The 27,149-nt window shown below is 37.1% G+C and overlaps 1 protein-coding gene across 2 annotated transcripts in view; it reads left to right on the top strand.

Moving 5' to 3' along the window:
* Positions 1-207: 207 nt before the first annotated feature.
* LOC150081519 (uncharacterized) overlaps positions 208-27,149 on the top strand; it is a 188,650-nt gene continuing 161,708 nt past the window's right edge. The window contains exons 1-2 of one of the 2 annotated variants that reach the window (XM_090379353.1): positions 208-448; positions 20,615-20,835. In XM_090379353.1, the coding sequence (XP_090235479.1) occupies positions 210-448; positions 20,615-20,835 (460 nt within the window). In that variant the 5' untranslated portion in view covers positions 208-209. The remainder of the gene's footprint in view (positions 449-20,614; positions 20,836-27,149) is intronic. The other variant, XM_090379354.1, reaches the window with a different exon arrangement.

The raw sequence follows: 27,149 nt of genomic DNA, 5'->3' as shown, positions 1-27,149 counted from the left end.
GAAAAAATCATAATAATAATAAATTCTGTTAAATATTTTCAGCTAATGTTAACGTTGTTATTTTCGAGCAGGTTAAATAACAACAATGTTATACAGATTCAAAAGTTTTATAATAAATTTTAATTCGTCTGCTTGAGTACAATCACATGTTAGTTAAATTGGAGGTCTGTCACTACTCACTGGAGGTCACTTAAGTGCCTAGTGATATTATGGCAGCTGAGGGTCATAATAAAATGGATGATCCTGAGTCTCCAAACGTACCTTCAACCATGGTTTTTCGAGATTATCTTGGTGATAGCTCTGATAGCACCACATTTGAACATCACATTTTTGCTAACGAGAAACAGCGGACAGATATTGATTTGGAAAATGCATCAATGGATATTCGTGTACCTCTTACAGTAGAAGATGGGCCTCTGATAAGTGATGACGACGAGGAAAATGCTGGGTAAGATGCTTTTCAGGGGGAAAAATAGCTTGTATAAAGTATTTAAAGATTTTTTTTTTTTTTTTTATGCTATCGCCACTCTCTTGTTTGACTAATTCAAAACAAAATTATAATATATTTCTCCGAATAAACAGTGTAAAAGTATAAATAGCTCGAGAATAACCACTTTCCCATATAACCACTTTTCCAATACTCATTATTATGGTATTATTAAGTTAGGACTTAAACCTGATTATACGTATAAAATATTTCTAGACGACAAGTAATAACGTGTTTGATTTAATGCAAAATCCACATTTGGCATTCACATATAATAATGTGTGCCCATCACGAGTCCATTTATTTGTACTGTAGCATCGAGACAACTCGTCGTGATAGGTGGAAATAACGACAGATCAGTATAAAAGTATTTGCTTAATAATAATTTTATTTTTTCCCGTTCATATTTTTTATAAAAGTATGTAAATAAAGTTCATTATTTGCATAGTACTCTTAAAATTTTAAAACTTTTATAATACATTAAGGCTATGTAACATTTGAGGCACAGTTAGGCCAACCACAAATTATAATTTTTCTGTGATGCTAATAAAACCATATAAATAATTTTAACCCCTTGGCAATTTCATCAGGTGTTAACTGACTGAACAATGCCTTGGCTTTGCACTATTAAAATTGCATATAACTGAGTTGTTTCTTATTTTAATATCACCATAGCCCAGTTGCATGGTCTTTATCCTCAGAAACATTGTTTTTTTTTCCATGAACACTCTCCATAGAATATAAATAAATCTTCTATACTGCATACATATAAGGTAAGGGAGGTACAAACTATAAGATAACACCCAAAATAGCCATGTGCCAGGGGTTTAAAAAACCAAAACTAATTAATCTGTATTAACAGAGAAGTCTCTGATTGAGAAGCTCAGCTCCTGGCTGCATTGGGATTATGTGTTTGTATGCACACAGAGACTATTTATGATTTGAAATATATTAATAGAAAAATTAACAACATACAATGGAATTACGCTATGAGAAATCATAAATCAACATTTCAGTTAGGCAACCAAGCAGATGCCTAGGTTCCAGATGCTGCAATTTACAAAACCTAAGTCTTTCTTGGTAAGCATATCCTTTTATGGCTCTCTCCACAAATCTTGGTGTTCTTCTCTGCCCTTTTCAACAGATTTGTGTCCTTCCTAAAATGAACTTTTGAAACCTGTGTAGGAATTTTAATGAACAAGAATTTTACCACTAGGGAAATTATCCTATAAGGTAGTGGCTAGAACCCTATATCAGGGCAACATATGTTCCAGACCTTAGCTTAGACTTTTTTTAGGATTAAAGGAAAAATTCTCTCACCCTCCCCTTCCTTATAATATCTTGGATATTGCTTACAGGTTTAGAAGCCTCATTTTAAGATGGTTGTAGGCCTAAACAGTTAAAGGGGAGCAACACAATGTCAGGGGCACAAAAAGGCACTTCTGCAAAAAAGACTTGAGTCTAAATTATAGAATTTGGAAACGTTCTCAGAAAAGAAAACACCATATTCATAATAATAGCATTATTATTAATTTTTAACTTTAATAACAAGCACTTGTATAGAGCACTATTTTACTCTAAACAAATAAATTCAAAGGAATTTTAAAATAAAATATCATTGTGGTGCTAATTTTAATCTTTTTGTAGTAAAATTGATTTAAAAGTTACATAACAATGAATAGAGATAGCATTAGTAGAGGCGTACGATGCAAGAAAGCAAGCTTATGCCGCAGCATCAGCCAAAAAAAAAAAAAAAAAACACTCCCATTTCATCCCTCCGTTCGTTCCAATACCTGTCCAGTTCAACTTTAAATTTATTTAGGCTATCAACTTCCACAACAAAAGACGGAAGTCTGTTCCACCAATCAACTACCCACCGGCTAAAGTCAAACTTCTGCACATCTATCCTACAGCTGTCTTTCCTCAATTTGAATTTATGCCCTCTCAGGTGATTATTCTGAGCAAGAGGAAGAATCCTATCAGCATTAAGCATGCTCAAACCATTCAAGGCTTTATACACCTCAATCAGATCACCTTGCAGGTGCCTAATCTCGACACACTGTAATCCAAAACTTAAGCCTTTCTTTGTAAGAGCAACCCTTTTTCCATTCACTAATCTTGTTGCCCTTCTCTGTGCTTGTTCCATCAGCTCTACATCCTTCTTAAAATGAGGCCTCCAGACCTGTATACAGTACTCAAGGTGTGGTCTAACCATTGCCTTATACAAGGGGATAATCACCTTATCCCTGCTAGAAAAATTCCTGTATATCATTGACAAGACACCACGAGCTACTCTTGCAGACCATCTGCATTGCTCAGAAAACTTCATATCTGCCTGCACAATTACCCCCATGTCCTTTTCATTCTAGCACTGTCAGTGTAGTACCACAGTTTATACGTTACTCTAGAGTTATTATGCAAATGTAAATAACTACATATGCTTCCCATATGTAGTTATTTACATTTGCTAATGTTAAACTTCATTTGCCACCTCTCAGTCCATCTTCTCAACTTTTCTAGATCCTGTTACGAATCTAAGGGGGCATAAATTCAAATTAAGAAAAGACAGATGTAGAATAGATGTGCGGAAATTTTCCTTTAGCCAGCGGGTGGTTAATTGCTGGAACAAACTTCCATCTGTCGTTGTGGAAGTTGATAGGTTGAATAAATTTGAGGAGGAACTGGACAGGCATTTGGAGGGAATGGTGTGATTTTTTTTTTTTTTTTTTTTGGCTGATGCTGCATAAGCTCACATTTGCTTTCTTGCATCACATGCCACTACTACTACTACTACTACTGTTGCAGCAGCATACTGTCATTAGTGTCCTTACCAACCCTGCCAACTTTCGTATTGTCTTTTCTTTGTTATTTATGATGCTATTAATGAAATGTTATTTAGATAACATTTCTTTGTTATTTACAATGTAAGTAGAATGCATTAGTAAGCTGGAGGCAAACAAGGCGCCTCCGTAGCCAGGTGGGAAGGAGCAGCAGTGCGTAGCACACGCTTCTTGATTAGACCGGGGTTCGAGCCCGTCACCACCAAATACGGAGGATGCGGAAAGGTCAGGGAATGACCACCGCATATCCCGGAGCAATATGGCCTTAGTTGCTAATGCTCCTAAAAACCAAATAACAACAACAGCTGGAGGCAAACTGACAATGAACTGCCATAAACAAGGCATGACCTGTAACTTCACAGTAAAAACAACTTTCATAAAGTTGTAATACTATTACAATGTCTCAAATCAGGGGCAACAGATGTGTTCCAGACCTTAGCTTAGAAATGAAGCTTAAAGAAAAAAATTTCTCTTCCTTATAATAATAGGACAACTGACTTAAGGTTTTTTTTTTTTCTGTGAAATGTGAATTGCATTACAACCTGGGCAAGAGGAAGCATCCACAACATACCAAAACATCTTGCTTCCCAAATGACAATTAATGAATTTGAGTGACATTATTATTATTAGCTATATGGTGCAAGGAAGCCTGAGCGGCTTATGCTGCACCAGCCAAAAAAAAAAATTTTTTTTGAATTAACCTGAGAGAGAGAGAAAGAATCACCAAGAAAAAGGAGAATGATGATATTGAGCAGAGGAACCTTGGGTGTGCCAAACCCACACTCACCAGATGTGAGCCCCTGGGGGTTCCTCACTTTGTATGGTAATCATACAAATTTCGCAGTATAATTAAAAATACTATGAAATTTTGTGTTTAGAAAAATTTTTATTGACATTTGGTACTTAAGGAACAATGACCCTAATTCTGGATTCAATACAGCTAAAACAAAGATATTCAGTTTTTTACACGACACAGGCACAGATACACATATGGAACTTACAACCATAAAATATATAAATGAATTTCTCTGAAGATAAAGTTGTAGATGAACTTTTGATTCAGTATTCTCTAACTTGAGACAAATATCTGAAAGAAATGGAGAAATTGTTAATTTAGTCAATTTGGTAAATATTAATTCAAATAAATTATATTGTGGGTTAGTAGTAGTAGTGGCATGTGATGCAAGAAAGCAAATGTGAGCTTATGCAGCATCAGCCAAAAAAAATAAATAAAAAATTGCACCATTCCCTCTAAATGCCTGTCCAGTTCCTCCTTAAATTTATTTAACTTGTCAACTTCCACAACGACAGATGGAAGTTTGTTACAGCAATTAACCACCCACTGGCTAAGGGCAAATTTCCGCACATCTATTCTACATCTGTCTTTTCTTAATTTGAATTTATGCCCCCTTAGGTTCGTAATCTGAACAAATGGAAGGATCCCATCAGAATTCAGCGTGCTCAACCCATTCAAGGCCTTAATACCTCAATCAGATCACCGCGCAGGTGCCTAGTTTCCAGCCACTGCAATTTGCAGAACTTAAGCCTCTCTTGGTAAGAGGATCCCTTCATTCCCCTCACCAATCTTGTTGCCCTTCTCTGTACACGCTCAAGCAAATTGACATCCTTTCTAAAATGAGGCCTCCAGACCTGTACGCAGTACTCAAGGCATGGCCTTATAGAGGGGGACAATCACCTCCTTTTCCCTGCTAGCAAAATTCCTATATATCATTGACAAAACCTCATGACCTGCCCTCACAGCCTGTCTACATTGCTCAGAAAACTTCATATCTGACTGCACAATTACTCTCAGGTCTTTTTCATTTTCTACCACCTTAAGTGTAGTACCACACAGTTGGTATGTTTCTCTGGGGTTACTTCTACCCATATGCAGTACTTTGCATTTGTCAAGGTTAAACTTCAGTTGCCACTTCTTAGCCCATCTGCCCAAATTATCTAGATCCTGTTGCAGTAGCACGCTGCCATTAGTGTCATTAACAACCCTGCCAACCTTTGTATCATCTGCAAACCTCGACATTAAGCCTGATATACCTTTATCAATATCATTGATAAATATACAAAACAACAGTGGGCCTAACACTGAACCCTGCGGGACTCCACTAATAACATTAGTCTACGAAGAGCAGCACTCATTGATTACCACCCTCTGTCTTCTCCCACTTAATCATCCTTTTATCCATTGTAGCAATTTACCCCAGCCTTTATTCAGTTCAAATCCTTTTATACAGCCATTGGAGATGTTTTTTGCTTTTGTAGTATACTTACAAATGCCGCACTAGTGAAAGAAAGCAAAATGCTTTACACTTTGGAATAGCAACCTCAAAATAACTTATGTAGCTTATGAGGTCAAATTAAAAACAGTAGAGGAAGAAAGACAACATCTTGGAATCATGATACAGGCAGGTGTGAAGTTCTGTGAGGTCTCTATACTTGGACAGTATTTCGAGTGCTGTCTTACAGTTGCCTTATACAGTGGGATTATGGCCTAATCAAAAAAAAGACATTGATGGGCAACTCACATGGCAAGATCTTCAAAAGAGCAACAACATGAGGAAAGACTTCAGATATGTGGTCCATAGAGCTTGGCAACCAGGCACTTTAGAGGGGATCAGATTGAAGTCTGTAAGGCTTCAAGAGGGGTTAATAAAATGAATGAAGCTCATTTTTCACTGTTATAAAGGACTCCAGAACTAGGGGATGCAAATTTAAATTATGGGAGAAGAGTTTTAGACTGGATTGTAGGAAGCTTTCTTTTATCCGGTGAGTTGTTACTGGAACAAGTTGTTTCCATGGGTAGTTCATGCTGACAGCTTGAAAAATTGAACCTTTAACTACTAAAACATCTTTCTTCATCTTCCAACTAACAATTGCATGATCACTACTTGCCAGTGGTTCCTGTACTTTAAGCTCTTATGTTATCTAATTTGTGAGTAATGATGAGGTCAAGAATATTCTTACCCCTGGTATTTATTTTAACATGCTGGTAAAAATAATAATCATCTAGTTTATTTAAAAATTTTGTTACCCATGGCAAGTATTCTCTCACACCTATTCCATTCACTTAGGAGGAGATTAAAGTTGACCATAATAAGACATTCACACATGCTTGCGAATTCCATCTGTGTGTAGAAACTCTCATCATACACTTCACAATCTTCTTGTCCGTAGATTACTCGCACTCTTGTTATGTCTTTGTTTCCAACTGATGCCACACAGATTCTATGCTGGCAGACAATTTCTGACTCAGCTAAAGCTCTTTTTGCACCCAGACTGCTTTTGATGATAAGTACAATGTGTACAGAAAGGATAGGAAGGGAGGAAGAGTTATGCTGCTAGTTAAGAAACACAAAATCTAAGGCATTGCATCCAGTTGACATTGGTGGACAGTGCAATGTTGAATCAGTTTGGTGTGACATAAGTACGGGAACTCCCCGACTTACATAATACTTGACTTATGGAAATTTGGCTTTACATAAGTTTTTGCCGGCCGGTGCAAACTTTTAAAAATCGTGGAAACGTATTTTGCATCCCATAGGAATAAATGGAGGTATCGTGAAAATATCGTAATGTCAAACCAATAACACTTTTTTTTTTTTTTTTGGTAATTCGTTGTAAGTCCTTGAAAGTTGAAATTTTTGCTATGTTACTAGGCTATTTATCTCTCTAAAAGGTCATATTTATAATGGAAATTGCACTACCCTGTTATAAGAATCAATTTTGAATGCCTTTGGGATATTTTTCTAAAACACATTTTTGTAGGTCACGACCATAAAACAACAAAAACAATTTGCACTTTCCGGTTTATTGGTCTTTTCTGTTAGTGCATCTTAATTATAAATGGGTAGTAAACTCTATCTTATTGCATTTGCGATAATACCGATAACTGGAGTTGTGTGAGTTTTTACGCTATTATGGTGAAATGTGTTCCCTTCACTGAAATCTTCAATCATATAAAAAACAAATTTTCAGAAATTTGTCTTCATTCCAATTTACTTATTGCAATAATGAAGGGAATGCAACCAACGGAAAGTGCAAGTGGTGGTAGTCCCAGGAAATGGAACAAAATTGATTTAGAAATGAAGATGAAAATGATTAAGTACAAAGCAGGACAAGGTTTGTCATCTATTGCAAGGGAATTAGGTATCGCTGCTTAAAGAGTGAATACTATTTTAAAGGACAGTGCACGTATAAGAGAACATTAAAAGATCAACACACTTAAGATCAACAGTGATCGCAAAACGGCGTTCAGGTGCTATATCAAAGATAGAACAGCTATTAATAATGTGGATGGAAAATCAGATTCAGAAGCAAGTGCCCCTATGTCCAATGGCCATTCAAGAAAAGCAAGAAGTATTTATGAAGATATTAAGGATAAGTACAGTGAACCCCAACCCAAGTTTGTGGCAAGCAATGGGTGGTTTAATAGGTTCAAGCATTGTGCTGGTTTCCAAAATGTTAAAGTGTGCAGTGAAGTCGCCAGTGCCGATTCTGCAGCTGCAAAGAAATTTTGTGATGTGTTAGAAAAAATTATTGATGAAGGCGGTTTTAACATAGCAAATTTTTAACATTGACGAGACTAGTCTGTATTGGAAAATGATGCCGGATCGAACATACATTGCCAAAGAGGAAAATACAATGCCAGGTTTCAAGGCGTCAAAAGATAGGGCCATGCTCTTGCTTGGGGCTAATGCAGTGGGAGATTATTGATTAAAGCCACTGCTTGTGTACCATTCTTTAAATCCTTGTGCATTTAAGGGCATCAATAAAGCCACCTTACCTGTGCATTTCTGATTGAACACAAGAGCATGGATAACTCTTTGCGGGCGCCTCCATAGCTGGGTGGGCAGGAACAGCAGTGCGTAGCACACGCTTCTTGATTAGACCGAGGTTCGAGACCGCGACCACCAAATACTTAGGATGCAGAAAGGTCAGGGAACGACCACTGCATATCCCCGGAGCAATATGGCCTCAGTTGCTAATGCTCCTAAAAAAAAAACAACCAAATAACGCTGAGTCTTCAAATAGGCCTCTGGGGTTCGGAATATTCATAACTGCACAATCCTACACCAACCGTTATTAAATAAAATAACGCAACCCCTACGGAAGTCGGGGAGTTCCTGAACTGGGAAAGTAAAATTGAGATTAGGAGTGTGTTATAGGCCTAATGACTTTGATAAGTACAATGAACAACTGTACAGAGAAATAGTGGGCCAGTAAATCAGAATGTCTTATAATAGGGGATTTTAACTTCTGAGATATTGACTGGAACTTGTGGGTTGGTCACTCACACACTTTCAAGGCTTTTTGGATTTATCGGATGATTGTTTTCTACAGCAGCATGTTCGAGAGGCAACCAGAGGGAGTAATACTCTTGGTCTTATTATCAGTGGTGATTCTTCATGCATTAAGAATCTGCAGAGAAAGGAACCACTAGGTGGCAGTGATCACAGTGTGTTCATGTGGGATTTACTCAAAGATGTAACTACCATCAGGAGTAAAGGGAAGGGTTTTTGCTTTCGAAAAGATGACTACAGTGGTCTCAGACAGTTGTTAAATTAAATTCATTGGGACCAGGAGATGTTACCAACAGCAAATTACAAATAGGAAGCATTCAAGGAATTAATCCTGGAAGCTACTAGGCTTTTCTTACCAACTTAGAAATGCTGTTTAAGGTTTTAGGCCTAAATGGATGTCAGATAAACTAATGAGACTCGTGGCAGAGAAGAAAAATGCTCGGGATGCATATAAATTATCAGGCGACAATAAACCTATGGTAGATATCAGCTTGTATGTAATTGAATCACAAAGGAGGTTAGGCAAGCAAAGACAGATTACAGGAAACCTTTAGCAAAGGATGCAAAGAAAACATAAAAGACTTCTTTAATTGTATAAACTCTAGAAGGAAGGGGGATGAATCATATTGGTCCACCTGATATCGATGGTTACTGTTGATGATCCTGCTCAGATAGCTGACAAACTGAATGTGTATTTTGCATCTACATTCACACATGAGGAATTCCATAGGGAAGTGGAGGACAGAAGCTTATTAAACTAAAAGGGAGCTAAATGATTTTGTAATAACTGAGAGCAAAGTGGAGAAGAGATTGTTGATGTTAAACATAAGAAAGGCACTTGGAGTGGATGGGATCCATCCAGTTATATTAAAGGAGGCAGCAGAGGAAGTAAGCAAACTCTTAGACGTAATTATGAAAGCATCCTTGGATTAGGGGAGGGCCCCACGGATTGGAGATGTGCAAATGTATCCGCAATTCACAAAGGGGGATCTAAGGGTGACACAAGTAATTACAGACCTGTTAGTTTAACTTCTATTCCAGGCAAAACAGTGAAGTCACTGGTTAAAAAAGCATTGCAGGATCATTTAAACAGTACCACAGTTATAGTTCAGACATAGTATGGGTTTGTGAAGGAGAATTGTCTGACCAATTTGATTGGATACTATGATGTGGTCAAAGGAACGGGATGCAAAAAATAATTTTGATATTATATACTTGGATTTCAGGAAAAAATTTGATACTGTTGCATATGTAAGACTGCTGTACAAATTGGAGCAGTATGGTGTTAAGTGCAAGTTGCTGCTATGGATAATGGACCAACTTGAGTCAGAGAAAACAGAGTGTAATCAATGGACACTTCTCTTTGTGCACTAATGTTATTTGAGCCCCCCAGGTTTCAGTGTTGGGCCCATTGTTGTTTTCTGTATTTATCAGTGATATTGATAAAAGTATATCTGGCTTAATGTCCAAATTTGCAGATGATATGAAGGTTGGCAGGGGGTTGTTAATGAGAGTATTTTACTGCAATGGGATCCAGAAAATTTGGGCAGTTGGGCTGAGAAATAGCAACTGAAGTTTAACATTGACAAATGCAAAGTACTGCATATGGATAGCAGTAACCACAGAATAATGTACCAACAGTTTGGTACTACACTCAGGGTAGTGGAGAATGAAAAAGACCTGGGGGTAATTGTGTTTTCAGTTTTGAAGTTTCTGAGCAGTGCAGACAGGCTGTCTACACTTCTGTCATGGCTATCTTGTCAGTGATATATAGGAATTTTTCTATCGGGGATAAGGAGGTGATTATCCCCTTGTATAAGGCAGTGGTCAGGCCACAGCTTGAGTACTGCATGCAGGTCTGGAGTCCTCAGTTTAGAAAGGATGTAGAGCTGCTGGAACAACTACAGAGAAGGGCAATGAGATTGCCGAGGAGAACAAAGGGTTGCTCTTACTAAGAAATGCTTAAGTTCTGCAAATTTCAGCGTCTGGAGACTAGGCACCTTGCGAGGTGTATAAGGGCTTGAATGGTTTCACCAAGCTCAATACTGATAAGATTCTTCCTCTTGATCAGATTATGCTCCTGAGTGGCCATAAATTCAAATTGAGGAAAGACAGTTGTAGAATAGATGTGTGGAAATTTACCTTTAGGCCAGTGGGTGGTTGATTGCTGGTACAAACTTCCATCGGTTAGTAACACAATATTTGTTACTAACAGACTGTCAGATTTTAAGGAGGGGTAAAGAACCGGGCAAGCTTTTCTTTTAGAGCAAATGAATGGGTGAAACAGGAATTGTTTTTTTTTTTTTTTGGCTGATGCTGTATAAGCTTGCTTTCTTGCATCATATGCCTCTACTAATGCTAAATCATCAGGTCATGTTCTTTTAATATCGTTAGTGTCCACATGAATAATTATGCTTTCTCTTTACCCCTCCTTAAAATCTGACAGTCTGTTAGTAACAAATATCGCTCTCAGAAAACACACCCTTGTTCTGGTTCACTTATCTTTATTACTAAAAATGTTACCCATTTCCCTGATGATGGAATTTCCAATAAAACTCATCTCCTTTATCCAGTGCAGTATGTACCTGACTGTTTTGTTCCAGGATCTGAATTGGGTGTGCATCATTTGGCAGGCTATGAGATCTTGACGAACTTCCAGTTTGTCAGGAATCCGTCTCTGATAAACGTCCAGTTATATTTGTTTTAGGGCAAGCACCCATTTCTTCAGTGACTCAAATTCTAGTAATGCACCAATTTTTAATTTGAAATTCATACACTCCTTACATTCTTCCTCTTGCTCAGATTATGCTCCTGAGGGGACATAAATTCAAATTGAAGACAGTTGTAGAATAGATGTGCAGAAATTTTCCTTTAGGCCAGTGGGTTGATTGCTGGAACAAACTTCCATCAGTCATTGTAGAAGTTGATAGCTTAAATAAATTGAACAACTGGACAAGCTTTTCTTTTAGAGCAAATGAATGGGTGAAATGGGAAGTTTAAAATATGTGTAAAGAAAAGAATTGTCATTGAGCTTGATATGTCTACTAAACCAACCTTTGAATACTTCCACAGGCTATACAAGTGAGGAACTTGTGACTCACACTGGAAATGCCAGCAGGCATTTTTATCTGGTCATGATGTCCTTGGAATTTGTATTGAAAGTGTATCTTGTAACAACTATTATATAGGTAAAATTTGAACAAAGCATTAGTGATCAATCTGTTAACAAAACTAGTGAAATTAAACTTAAGCCACTGAAGTTACTAGAAAGAATTTAACTTAGCAGAAATACTTTAGAAAAGTTGAGGATTAAATTTACAAAATATTATAGAAATTAATTTTAAAAAATTACTGAAATAAAATATATAGAATTACTGAAATAAAATTTAAAATTACAGAAATTTAATTTCTGTAATTTTTAAATCCAGTCATATAGGGCAGTATACCCAACCAGTTAAGCAAACTGGATTATATGTTGTCTTCTATCAGCCATCTAAGAAATGGATAAACAGGAAAATTGTGCCCCTTTTTATTAATAATACATTTTATAATGGCTAAGCCATTGAGAAAAACTCTATCCCCTATTTAAAAAAAAAAAAAAAATGTATATATAGAGATCTGCTGTCTTTACCAAAGTGAGGAGACGACTTCAGAAGACCTACTTCTGTAAGTGATAAACCATCATCACTCAGAACTACATCTTAGTTTCATCTTTGGAAGGCATATCTGTAAAGCTCTCTCCTTGTGCCATGCTTGAGACTTCCAAAGTTACAGGTTAGGACTTGCTTAATGTCTTAGGTGAGGAAATAAAACTTCAACTCCACTAAGAATTAATTGGAACAAAAGAAATTTTCTCCAAGCACGATAGAACACTTGCCCTGCTAGGAAGTCCTCTGTAATAGTATAGCAGTTTTGCCACATAACTTACTTGTATGGAGAGGTCTGGGTTCAAATCTTGTCGTAAACTGAAGGAATTCTTAAAGGGCTGTAGTTAACTGATCAGGTGGAAAGAGTTGGGTTCCCCCCCCCCTTATGAATTATTCTGAGTTTTTCTATGGCACTATTACAGATCAGTTTGTAGCTGTTATAGGCTTCAGCACTTTTTTATTGCTGTGTAACTTTATCATGCTGTCTTTTTCTGCTTAAGTAATCTGGCAACTTCATTATTCATTCAATTGGAATCCTCTTCATGGAGTGTTTTTTTTTTTTTTTTAATGGTAAATATGCATTCAGGGCTTCTGTGATTAATGTTTTAGATGCATACCATAATTCAATTGTATTCACTCTGTTGATATCTACCCAGTTAATAGAGGCATGTAGCACCTTAAGCTGTTGTAATATCCTTTCCTTTGCCTTTAACTACTGCTACCTCTCTCTTCATCATCCACTGTAGAACTCTGTGATCACTTCCTGCTACTGGTTCCTGTACTGTCAGCCCTATTATGTCATCTGGTTCATGGGTGATGATCAGGTCTAGAATATTCTTTTCCCTAGTACATTTCTTGACGTGCTGATACAGATAATAATCTAGTTGATTTAAATTTTTTTTTTCCCCATGTCGAGTTTCCTTCCCATTTTCTCCAATTAATTAGAGGCAAATTAAAATCACCCATAATAAGACATTCATGCATACTTGCCCATTCCATTGGCATGTAGAGACTTATTGTAATCTTCACAATCACCTAGCCTGTAGATTACTCCCACTCTCATTATACCTTTGCTTCCAAATACTGGCATGCAAAATGTCTGAATCTGAGAAAGCTTTCATCACACTCAGGCTGCTTTTGATAAGAAGCATGACTCCACCACCCCTTCTATCTGCCCTATCCTTCTTAAATACATTCTCCATACTGTACTGAAACTCATCATCCCCTATTTCTGTACTTATATACGTACGTATATACAGGGTTGTTAATATTAAAGTATCCCTATGTAGAGGGCTCTGGAGTGAGTTCTAAGGCTCGTACTGAAGAGAAATTTGGACAATGGGTACAATAAAGAATGCGCTCGCCATTTATTGGGAAAAAAAATTAGTTACAAAATTGTCACTGTATGGGGTGTAACTAACTTAGTTATGATTATGCAAATAACGTAAGTTATTTGCATAATTGTGAGTTATTGCCACAGCACTACTACTCAACAATGTTGCTATTAGTGAAGCTGTACTACCAGAACAGCAACAATGCAGCTGTGGCTATTAGAGAATTCCAGCATCAAAAGTGCATAAGGCTTGGACCTATGACTGTTTGTGCTGTCTGCAAAATGATTGTGAAATTTGAAGGAACAGGACATCTTGGGATTCAACCAGGCAGAGGTTGAAAATGAGTGAACATCCTCTCGGGTTGAAGATGCGGCAGTGGCTGTTGTGGATTTATCAAGTCAGTCTCCATGTGGTAGCGCAAGCATGCTAGCTGTTTCTCGTGATGTGGACATGCCGTATTCCACCGTAAGGCTAGTAATGTGTCAGGTGTTGCATGTACTATTCTTACAAGATGCACATGCTAAAGCACGGTGATGTAGATATTCGTTTCACATACGCACTTCAGTTTCTGGTGCGAATGACAGTGGATTTCACTTGGTCATGGAACATCCTTTGGAGTCATGAAGCCCACTTCTGCTTAAATGGACAAGTGAATATGCACAGCTGTCACATTTGGGCAACAGAAAACCTTTGAGTTATCCAAGAGATCCCATTGCATTATCCAAAAGTGAATCGGTGTGGATTTACAGTCACATTCATGATTGGGCCATATTTTTTTGAACAAATAACATCAACTGGATCCCGCACCTGTTCTGTCACTGGACAGTGATATTATGAAATGTTGGCAAATTTTTCAATACCAGAGCTGCAACAACGTGGGGGCCTTCAGGATACCATATTCATGCAAGATGGTACACCACCCACACTCACCGTTGTGTCCAAAGATTGGTAAGGCAACACTTTACAGACAAACAGGTTATCAGTCGTTGTTTCCAGACATCTTGGCCAACCCGATCACCAGACATCCCCCCATGCGACTTCTGGTTATGGGGTTTTTTGAAGAACCAGGTGTATTGGAAAGGATGTCAAACTCTGGCAGATCTGAAGGACAGCATTAGACGTCGTGTGCTGGCTATTTCAGTTGACTTGTTACGTTCTGCTGTAGAAAATGCTGTTCTTCAAATGGAAACTGTTGTTGATCAAAATGGAAGAGACATTGAACAATTGTAGTGCTGTTCAAGTGATTTGTATTGCCACAGTGCCATATAGTGACAAATTTTGTAACTAATTTTGTTTTTCCAGTAAATGGCAAGTGCATTCTTCATTGTACCTGTTGTCCAAATTTCTCTTCAGTACGAGCCTTAGAAATCACTCCAGAGCCTTCTACATAGGGATACTTTAATTTTAACAACCCTGTATTCTGTTTCCTACGAAATATTTCCCACTCAGTTTTTTTATAGTCCATTTTTCTTTCCCTCTTAAGAAACCAACAGTAAACTCCCATTGCAGTAGTATTTAGTGACCGTGGTACTGCATTTCCATTGTAAATATGCCCTGATGAAAGTGTTTCCCTTGCTCATCACTAAATTGTGAGGAAAAGATGGGAATGAAGAAAATGAATTTTCAAAGAGCTGATATGTGCATAATGCTTGTCTACTCTAAAATTTACTATATAAATTAATCCTTCAATACTTGTGTGAGGACCAGGCGGAAGACCTTTTTTTTACATGGCTGTACATTCTTGGTCAAAATATTTCCAGAAACACTGTTCACAGTACCTTTCCTGGAAACCGCACAGGACTTATTTGTTTATTCTATTTATGAATGGAATTTCAAGGAGGAATTAATCCACTTAGGAAGATGGTGCAGCTCATTCTTTCCCTGGGTCTATATAAGACAAGCTAATATATGAGACCTAATGACTAATGAGTACAATGAACAATTATACAGAGAAATAGAGTGGGCCAGTAAATCAGAATGTCTTATAATGGGGGATTTTAACTTCCCAGATATTGACTGGAACTTGTGGGTTGGTCACTCACACACTAGTCAGACTTTTGTGGATTTATTGGATGATTGTTTTCTGCAGCAGCATGTTCGAGAGGCAACCAGAGAGAGTAATACTCTTGATCTGGTTATCAGCAGTGATCATTCGTGTATTAAGAATTTGCAGATAAAGGAACCACTAGGTGGCAGTGATCACAGTGTATTGATGTGGGATTTACTTAAAGATATAATTACCATCAGGGGTAAAGGAAAGGGTTTTTGCGTCCGTAAAGGTGAGTATAGTGGTCTCAGAAAGTTTTTTAAATTCTGTACAGTGGGATCAACTGACAATGTTACCAACAGTAAATTCTAAGTGGGAAGCATTCAAGGAATTAATCGTGGATGCTACTAAAAGTGTCATACCCATTAAGAAATATTGTTCCAAGTTTAGGCCTAAATGGTTATCTGATGAACTAATGAGACTCGTAACAGGGAAGAAAAATGCATGGGATACATATAAATTATCAAGCGACTCAGAAGCCTATGGCAGGTATAAGTTAGTCTGTAATCAGGTCACAAAGGAGGTTAGGCAGGCGAAGGCAGATTACGAGAAATCCTTGGCAAAAGATATTAAGAAAAACAGCAAGGATTTCTTTACTTATATAAACTCTAAAAGGAAGGGGATGAATCTGATTGGTCCACTTGACATCGATGGTTCGACTGTTGATGCTCCTGCTCAGATAGCAAACAAACTGAATGAGTATTTTGCATCTACATTCACACATGTGGAATTATTAAGGTTTGAAAATGGCAGACGGTTATCAAATTGTAGCAGGATACTTAATGATTTTGTAATAACTGAGAGCAAAGTGGAGGAGAAATTGTTGAAGTTAAACATAAGAAAAGCACCTGGGGTGGATGGGATCTATCCAGTTATATTAAAGGGGGCGGCAAAGGAACTAAGCAAACCCTTAGCTATAATTATGAGAGCATCCTTGGACTCGGGGAGGTTCCCACGGACTGGAGATGTGCAAATGTATCCCCAATTCACAAAGGGGGATCGAAGGGTGACACGAGTAATTACAGACCAGTTAGTTTAACTTCTGTTCTGGATAAAATAATGGAGTCACTGGTTAAAGATGCATTGCAGGATCATCTAGACAAGACTGCAGCAATAATTCAGACACAGCTTGGGTTTGTTAAGGGAATGTCTTGACTGACAAATTTGATAGGATATTATGATGTTGTTACAAAGGAACTGGATGTAAAAAAAAATAATTTTGATATCATATATTTGGATTTCAGGAAAGCTTTTAACACTGTTGCGCATGAAAGACTATTGTACAAATTGGAGCAGAATGGTATTAAGGCTAAGTTGCTACAATGGATAAAAGGATGATTAAGTGGGAGAAAACAGAGGGTTGTAATCAATGGGTGCTGCTCTTCGTGGACTAATGTTATTAGTGGAGTCCCACAGGGTTCGGTGTTGGGTCCACTGTTGTTTTGTATATTTATCAATGATGTTGATGAAGGCATATCAGGCTTACTGTCGAAGTTTGCAGATGATACAAAGGTTGGCAGGGTTATTAATGACAATAATGGCAGTGTGCTACTGCAACAGGATCTAGATAATTTGGGCAGATGGGCTAAGAAGTGGCAACTGAAGTTTAACCTTGACAAATGCAAAGTACTGCATATGGGTAGAAGTAACCCCCAGAGAAACGTACTAACTGTGTGGTACTACACTTAAGGTGGTCGAAAATGAAAAAGACCTGGGAGTAATTGTGCAGGCAGATATGAAATTTTCTGAACAATGCAGACAGGCTGCCAGGGCAGGTCGTGGGGTTTTGTCAATGATATATAGGAATTTTGCTAGTAGGGAAAAGGAGGTGATCATCCCTCTGTATAAGGCAATGGTCAGGCCACACCTTGAGTACTGCGTACAGGTCTGGAGGCCTCATTTTAGGAAGGATGTAGATTTACTTGAGCGTGTACAGAGAAGGGCAACAAGATTGGTGAGGGGAATGAAGGGGCATCCTCTTACCAAAAGAGGCTTAAGTTCTGAAAATTGCAGTGGCTGGAGACTAGGCACCTGGCGGTGATCTGATTGAACTGTATAAGGCCTTGAATGGGTTGAGCACACTGAATTCTGATGGGATCCTTCCACTTGTTCAGATTACAAACCTAAGGGGGCATAAATTCAAATTAAGAAAAGACAGATGTAGAATAGATGTGCGGAAATTTGCCTTTAGCCAGCGGGTGGTTAATTGCTGGAACAAACTTCCATCTGCCGTTGTGGAAGTTGATAGATTGAATAAATTTAAGGAGTAACTGGACAGGCATTTGGAGGGAATGGTGCATTTTTTTTTTTTTTTTTTTTTTTTTTTGGCTGATTCTGCATAAGCTCATACACATGATTTCTTGTATCACATGTCACTTCTACTACCTACCTGTGTAGAATGCACAATAGCCGGTGGTGGTGATGACCAGCCATTGAGTTGCTACCTCATTGTGGTTTTGCTTGTTGAATTAAAGTGACATGCCGCTAAGAAATTGTCAACGAATTTTCAATAAGAAAATTAAGAAAAATAAACATTTTGTTTTTTACTATGATATTACTGTATTCTTCTTTGTTCTATTATTTATATCTATAAACATAACTTTTGTTTGTATAACCTTTACTTCATTGTTTCTCTTTCTAATTAATTTTTAATTTATACTTTTTATTAGTTGATTATGTGAATTTTGTTGTCAGTAATTATAATCGTAGTACTTTTGTTATTATTATTAGCCATATGGTACAAGGAAGCCTGAGGCTTATGCTGCACCAGCCAAAAAAAAAAAAAATTACCCAGAGAGAGAGAGAGAGAGAGAGAGAGAGAGAGAGAGAGAGAGAGAGAGAGAGAGAGAGAGAGAAGTAGAAAGGAATCACCAAGAAAGAGAAGAATGATGACATCCAACTCAGGACCCTAGGTTTGCCAAACCCATACTCACCAGATGTGAGCCCCCGGGGTTAATAATTATCATTATATGAAAAAAAAAAGTACAACAAAATGTAAATATTTGAGGGGTGTCAAATTGTGATTGGCACCTGAGTGCCACATTCCCTAGGAGCCCCCTGTGATCACCACAGTCATTCGAAGAAAAGTCATTACTTTATTGAACTCAGGACTTTGTACATAATTTTATATGTATGTTTCTTTGAGGACAACAACATGAAGTAGAGAAACTGATGGGAATGCATTTCCATTGTGTAGCAAAACTGCTTTTAAAGTTAATTTTGAGGCATCAGTAAAAAATATTCCATTCATTAGGATTGTGTACAATGCTCAGTTCTTTCAGAAGACCAATTACATCTTTACAGAAACACATACCATCTTCCATAATGAAATATTTTCAATGTACTGTAATTTTATTCCTACCTCATAACTTCCACTGTTATAACCTAGCACCAAGGAGTTTTGCCTGCTCTTTAGGTAAATTTAAATCATAAACTCCTCTTTCTGAATTAAGTGCAGTGAATCCTTTTTTTTTTTTTTGTTTAGTAGTCTAAATCTGCTGAAGTGGTCAGTCCAGCAAAAGTCTGCAACACAAGAATCCTCACTGTATTTATCACTGCTTCCTTTATCCCACAATTTTGGGGAATTTGGTATTGGCAGGTCTTCATTATGTGGAACAGGCTTTATTGCAAATGATATGGTATGTTGATATGTTAGGATGTTTGATGCTGTGCTTGCTGTTTCTGGCCATTTGTGATATTTTTGTCATGCAGATATTTTGTGATATTTGATATTTTTGTGTTCTTGCCTCACCATAAGAATATCAAAAGGCATTCTTTTAATATTGGTCCTACATGTGCAGGTCATACTGCATGTGTGGGTCCAAGTTTTGTCCTGATCACTAATCCTTCAACCAAAGTACAAAGAATATGCACATTTAGTAATACTATAGATTTTCTTCCTCAAAGTTTGTGTTGTAAATGATCCACATATGTAGCAGAAATTATTGGGTAATTCAAACAATTCTTTTGCTTGTGCTTAAACATTAATGCATAAACAATAGATATACAGATAAACTGTACATATAATTAGATGCCAAGATGCCCTATACCTAGGATTTGATGTGCCATTCTCTAAAGAGCAAGGTCAAGTGACAAATACATCGTGTGCCAGCTGTCTGTTTTGCAACTCTTGAAGACTTGCTCTGAGAAAGATTTCTACATTATTATTTCTGCACTGAAATGAAATTGTGCAACTTTAATGAGAAACTAATACTAGGAGTTATGGAAATGTCACTTGTGTGAATTATCATTGCCTGTAAAAAGATTTTATTTCCGCTATTACAAACTTCAAAATGTTCCTGCAAGGTATGAAGGATCTTTGTGGGCTAAAACAAACTTTTTTTTAATGTGTGGGAAGAATGGAAAATTTTTCAGTCATTTTTTACCCTATGTGTTATAAAAAGGTTAAAAAAATTTTATTTATAAATTGACTTTGCTTATTCCTGATGCACAGAGATGGCCACAATCAACGTTGTTGAAGTTGACATTTCCCTTCTCACATGTTTGGTGATTTATTATGCTGTACAGAGCAACATCAAAAGTGGAACGAGTCATAATGAAAAGAAGAAAAGACAAGTAGCAGTGACAACATATTTTGACTATATAGGCTTTGTATTACAGTAGTGCAAAAGTAGTGGTTGGTGACCCTTGTTGGTTGGTCATTTTTGATTCAGATTTGCCATGTGAGGTCATCCTGAAAGGAAATTTAATTTTAATGAGCCCCTCAGTGGTTGGGAAAAGATAGGTACTGTAAAGTACAATGTCTGTAATGCATGGTCTTTGTTTATTACGTTACTGGAGCTTCTGAAGCCACACTTGTTTTCCTTTTTTTTTTTAATCTTTTTGCATTAATATTTTAGATGTATTAGAATATTCAGTTCTGTTGTTTATTGTTACTTGAACAATTGAAATATGGAAATTGAGTTAATACAATTTAAATTTTAGGTATATTCAACACACAATATCAGCTGATCAGATATGTATGCAGATCAATCCAGGCAACAGTCCTATGCCTAGCAACCTTTCCCATGCTACTCTTACTATTGAAAGTAGAAATCAAGAGACTAATCAAAAAGAAATTAAAAGGTTTCGGTGTGATTATGAAGGATGTTCTAGGACATATAGCACTGCAGGGAATCTTAAGACCCACCAGAAAACACATACAGGTAATATGTGGATAAATCACTTGTAATAAGTTAGGCAAATTAAAAGAAAAATACTCCGTTATCAGATGTTTTTATTTTATATATTGTATATGAAATTACCATTGTAATAGGCTTGGGTTTTCACTTCAATAAATGATAGGAACATCTATCAATCCAATGTACACTTAAATATGCTAATATTAATGGTGTCATTATGTATATTTTTTGTGTAATATGGAAACTCAGGTACTGTGAGTGATCATGATATAGTGGTGATATACAGGATACTTTTAATTAAATATAATTTATTGCATCGTTTTAAGGCTTGCAGATGGAAAATGGCTAATCACAGATCTGAAGTTTAAATTGGAGAGTAGTCAGCCAATATAGAAGGAATGTTGAACAAAAAATAGTTCCATAAAGAGAAACAGGAGAGTGTAAAAAATAATTATGTAGATTATATTCAGATGATATGTTTGTGGAAGAACACATGATAGGACAGAAATTCAAACGGTGAGAGTTATATCAAAGGATCATGCTTCATGGATTAAGTTTTATTACCAAATCAGCTGTTTCTTGCAGAAATACTGCTACTGGAAAAGCTGTGGGTCTCTCTCTCTCTCTCTCTCTCTCTCTCTCTCTCTCTCTCTCTCTCTCTCTCTCTCTCTCTCTCTCTCTCTCTCTCTCTCTCTCTCTCTCTCTCTCTCTCTCAAAATAGGTTATGCAACATGATCCTAAAGTTGAGGGGATGAGTAGTTGGTTTTATATTATGGGAGAGGGAGGAAACTTGTAGTTGTTTGTTGATTAGATGGCTGTTTCAGTGAATAGGAGTGTAGGTCATAATTTGTATTCATCTGCTAGAAACAGAGCAAGTTGCTACTCAATTGAAACTTTCATAGCCATTTGTCCAGCAGTCCTACAAAATTTGCTACATTGGTACCTGTATAGACTACCCATGGTGCAGCAGCTGATTCCAGGTGATGCTGAGGAACACTGGGATTTTGCTCTTCAATTTCTGGCTAGGAAGGAGGCAGACAGTCACAGGTGATTAGCCTTGGAACGTTTTGTGGACTGACAAGATGCACTTCTAGCTAAATGGTAATATCAACATCCACATGTTGTCAGCAGAGATTTCCAGTCTTCTGTGAAGAGGTGCAACCTTATGGTCTTGTAATGTGTGCTATGATTACTGTACAATACTATGAATATTTCATCTGTTGTATTATTCCCAACTTCAAGGCAACAGACATGCTTGGACATAGTTTATCATGCAGGATGGGTCATAAATAAAATTTGTGCTTATTCTCTAAATAGTCAAGGCCAGAAGAGTTTACAAATTCATTATGACTGCATATAAGTTGAATTACTAGGGCAGCCAGATTTTTGTTGTCACAGTCACAATGGGCTGTGCATTTTTTGTGGCAGCATACAGGCTCAAACCCAAAACTCGCAACCTCCTTGCTTGTGGTCATATGCTAACTACTGGACTGTGGCATTGCTGCATTTTACTTGTCCAGTGATGTGACTGTTTTATGCCATGTTTCCTAAAGACTAATTTTTCCATTTGCTTGGCCATCTTGATCACCTGATTCCAATTTATTTAGTTTTTGTTGTGGAATCATTTGAAGAATAAAGTGTTATCTGGGACAACCTATTCATCTATTTGCTTTGAGAAATAAAGGCAAATTTTAACTTTTTCAGAGAGAAGTGCTTGGATTATGATTCTAGTTTACTTGACCCACAAAGCCACTTTAAGAACAACTGATAAGAAGGCATTTTTGGGAACATTCTGAAGGAATTGACAATATGCTTCTGTGACTTTTACCATATTGTTGAAGTCATTGGATATCATGTTGAACAGTGTGATGAGCATAAATATTTGATGTGTTCACAATCTGAATATACCACTGCATAGCTTTTCACTTGTACATAATGCACAACACCATTTTTCTCCTCATGGTATTTGATGGAACTGAGAAGATGCATATCTTGTCTGTTCCTTTCTGTATTGCCTGAATGTTAATCATTTAAACTTCATCTCTGATGACCAGCCTTTGAGAACATATTAAATTTGTGTAAATTAACATTAATTCAAATTAATTTATTCAACTGTTATGTAAAACTATTTGAATATGAAATAACTAGAAAATTGTGTACGATATTAAAATGAAATCTAGTTAATCATCATCATCATCATCATCCATTTTCAATCCACTGCAGGATGAAGGCCTCTCCAGCAACTTTCCAGTTCCTTCTGTTTTTGAGCACTGGCCATCCATTTACTACTCAAAAACTCATGAATTTCATCTATCCATCTCCGCCTTTGTCTTCCAGGTTTTCTTCTAGCTCCTCTTGGGTACCATTCTGTTATTTTCTTAGTCCATCTGTCATCATGTCTTCGAGCTATGTGTCCTGCCCAAGACCATTTTAGTTCTTTAGTTTTGATAAGAATGTCCTTTACCTGAGTTTGCTGCCTAATCCATGTGTTTCTCTTCTTATCTAACAGTCTGATTCCCAATATAATTCGTTCCATTCTTCGCTGTGTAGTTCTTAGCTTCTCTTCCATTCTTTTGGTGAGTGCCCAAGTTTCACTTCCATAAGTCATGGTGGGGAGTATACATTGATTCATTATTTTACGTTTCAGACAAACTGGGATATTGCTCTTCAGTATGTGACTATATTTCCTGAATGCTATCCATCCAAAATTTATTCTTCTCTTGACTGCCAGCCATTTATCATTATTACAGCTAATAACTTGTCCCAGATAAGTATATGACTCCACCTTTTCAATTACTGCTCCTTCAATCATTATTTCCCTTTCCGTGGCATACTTGTTCATCATTACTTTTGTTTTAGCCATATTCATCTTTATTCCAAAATCCTTACTAACCTGTGCATAACTGATTAAGATTTTCCTCTAATTCTTTGGGATCGTGGCTTATGACCACAATGTCATCTGCAAATCGTAAATGGTTTAGGTACTCTCCGTTCACATTGACTCCTTTCTGCGACCAGTCTAATCTTCTGAAAGCTTCCTCAAGGGCAGCAGTAAACAGCTTCGGAGATATTGTGTCTCCTTGTCGAACTCCTTTCTCAATTTTAAATTTGCTACCGTCTTTGTCTAGTCTAATAAAGGATGTAGCATTCTCATATATTTTCATCAAAATCATAATATATGGAGAATCTATGCCTTGTATTTCCAGTGCCCGAAACATTGCCTTATGCTGTATGGAGTCAAATGCCTTTTCATAATCCACAAATGCCAGGCATAATGGTGTTTTATATTCATTTGCTTTCTCCATTAGCTGTGATATTACGTGAAGGTGATCCATAGTTGAGAATCCTGTCCTAAAGCCAGCTTGCTCTTTCGGTTGATTCTCATCAAGTATTCTTTCTAATCTGTTAGTAATGACCCTTGTGAACAACTTGTAGATGTGGGATAACAAGCTAATTGGTCTATAACTTCCAATTTCTGATTTATCTCCTTTCTTATGCAGCAAAACTATGATTGCATTATTCCACTGCTTAGGCATCACACCTTTTCTAATGCACTTTGTGAAGAGCCTTGCCAGTTTTTGTGTTATGTCTCTTCCTCCCAATTTTAACAACTCTACAGTAACTTCATCTTCCCCCGGGGCTTTCCGATTCTTCATTTTCTTCAATGCATGTTCTACCTCATCAGGAAGAATATTGGGTATTCGTATGTGTTGCTACTTTGCAATCCATCTTCCCCACTGCTGGTATCATTCCCTCGCTCCTTGTATAATTCTCTATAATAGTCTTCTGCTATTTGAATTATGCCTTTTCTGCTGTTTATAAGTACACCATCGCTATTCTTCAGTTTCAGTATCATTTGTCTTTCTGTATTACTACTCATGGCTGCTGATTTAAATCCTTCGTTTTCCCTTAATGCTTGTTCTACTTTTCTTGTGTTAAATCTTCTTATGTCCTCTCTGAGTCTCTTTCTAATGGCTTTGCATAACTCAGTATACTCAATTTTCTCCCTGTCAGTGTTTTTCTTGCTCTTCATTTGTCGTCTTTGGTTCATCATGACAAGTGTTTCTTGACTAATTTTTTCTTCTTTGGATTTCTGTTTCCCTATAGGTTTCTTGGGCTTTATCACTTTCAGAAAGTTGTAATATTCCTCATCGATATCTTGGTCCTGAGCAGTCTGCAGAAGCTCAAACTTGTTCTTAAGTTCCAGTACATACTGCTTTTTCTCCTCCTCTGTTATTTCAAAGACCTTTGTATTATTTACTCGAGTCAGTTTTTTCCTTTCCTTTCCTACATCTATATCAAGTGTACATCTTACCATTCTGTGATCACTTCCAACATTTACCTTATTCAGGATGGTAACATCATTCACAATATATCTTCTGTTAGTGAGGATGAAGTCGATTTCATTAGTTGTTAATCCATTTGGACTCTTCCATGTCCACTTTCTGTTCACCCTTTTCTTGAAAAAAGTGTTCATTACTGACAGTCCTTGAGATTCTGCAAATTCCACAAGTCTTTCACCTCTTTTATTTCTTTCACCAATTCCAAAATTTCCTATAGTTCCTCTTTCTGCACTGTTTTGCCTTTTTCCAACCTTAGCATTGAAGTCCCCCATAATAATAGTATAGTGGGTTTTCTGCTCATCTAGAAGACTCTCAATTTCAGTGTACATTTCTTCAACCTCTTCATCATCATGGCTCGATGTTGGTGCATAAATCATTATAATCTTTAGCTTGTACCTCTTAGAAATCTTGAATATTAGTCTTGACACCCTTGGTGATGTACTTTTGAATTCCAAAATGTTGTTTTTAAAATCTTTATGGACCAGAAACCCAACTCCACCTTTACTCCTTTCACTGTTTCCATTGGTGTACAGCAGATTTCCACTTGATAAACTTATAAGTGATTCATTTCTTCTTCTTGTTTCAGCCAAACCGATGATATTCCAATTCACATTTTCTAATTCCTTTTCCAGCTCTAATCATACAGATTCCTTAATCAGACTAGTGTTTGATGGAGAAGATGTTGAATTTTTTTTTTTTCCTTAACTTGAATTTGTCATCCTTGTAAGCAGATGTTACTTTGTAAATAGATATATTTTAAAATGTGTGGTAGTAAGTGTACTGGCAGAAGTTTCAAACACATTTTAAAAGATTTTATAACATTTTAATCTACTGATATTACGAAAACCTTTTTAACATATTAAAATGAATTTCTTGCATAATTAGCCTTGTATTAAAGGCTGCTCCTCATCAAAATAATTCAGTTGCAGGTTTTTGCCCTTTGTAAAATGAAAAAAACATGTACTCTAGGTTGTCATGGTATTGCAATAAAAACTGCAGCACTATTTATATGCAATGTAATACTTCCACCCAAGCAAATTTTAGTATGAGGGAAGCTTTGTCGTAATATTTGTGCTTGTGTGCATTCATATAGATTGAGAAATTTGTCTTTAACAGATGTATGGTTTGTCTCTATTAACCTGCATAAATTGTGGTAGTGGGGCTGGATTTCACTGTTGTCTGGGGCTGAAATACTGAATGACAAGATCAAGTGCCTCGTACTGCTGACCTTTTTTTTTTTGGTTTGTTAATAATTCATTCCTCTTCATCACTGGACAACCCTGTCAATGTCACCTGCTCTCACTTCATCAGCAATCTCTTCTGGTGTCAAGATCTGGTAGCCCAGATCAACATCACTTTTCTCTAGCCCGTCAGTTACATCCTCCACTGTAACATTTCTCTCTCTCCCACACTGCTTAGCATTTGGTGGAAGTCAGCAGGCTCAAACCCTCCAAAATCAATGTCAGGGTCACTGTCAAAAAGCAACTTCTTCCAGCTATGAGCCAGCGTGGTGTTTTTTATGTCATTCCAAGAGTCAGCAAAGTTGTAAATTGCTGACTTGATGTTATAATTTTTTTATGTTTTGCAGAGTATGCTGGCCTCCTGTGTCTTCAGTTTAGTCTTCTTCCTCCGCAATGATTACCAAAACTTCATTCAGGTACTGTCACTGGTAGAGTCTCTTGCATGAAACTATGACTTCTTGATCCATGGGTTGTATCAGAGAGGTTGTATTAGGAGGGAGAAACATAGTGTGGATCTTGCCATCACTGCTGACTACTTCCTCAGTAACTGGGTGAGCAGGAGCATTATCTAATAAAAGAAGATCCTTTAAATTATTGGGAACCACCTTTAAGGCCTCTTGCTGATATTGATGTACTTCAACGACAAAATGCTTGAGAAACCAGTCAGAAAATATGCTGGCGTTGAACCCTGCCTTCTTTGAATGATACAGCAGGCCCCCGTTATAACGCGGTTCGCTTTACGCTGATTCGCTAT

Source organism: Mastigoproctus giganteus, chromosome 8, assembly GCF_048544385.1.
Source record: "Mastigoproctus giganteus isolate SK-2022 chromosome 8, ASM4854438v1, whole genome shotgun sequence".
In the NCBI taxonomy this organism is placed as follows: Eukaryota; Metazoa; Arthropoda; class Arachnida; order Uropygi; family Thelyphonidae; genus Mastigoproctus; species Mastigoproctus giganteus.
Note: the sequence above shows the minus strand (reverse complement) of the source record. Positions and strands in the feature narration are given on the sequence as shown.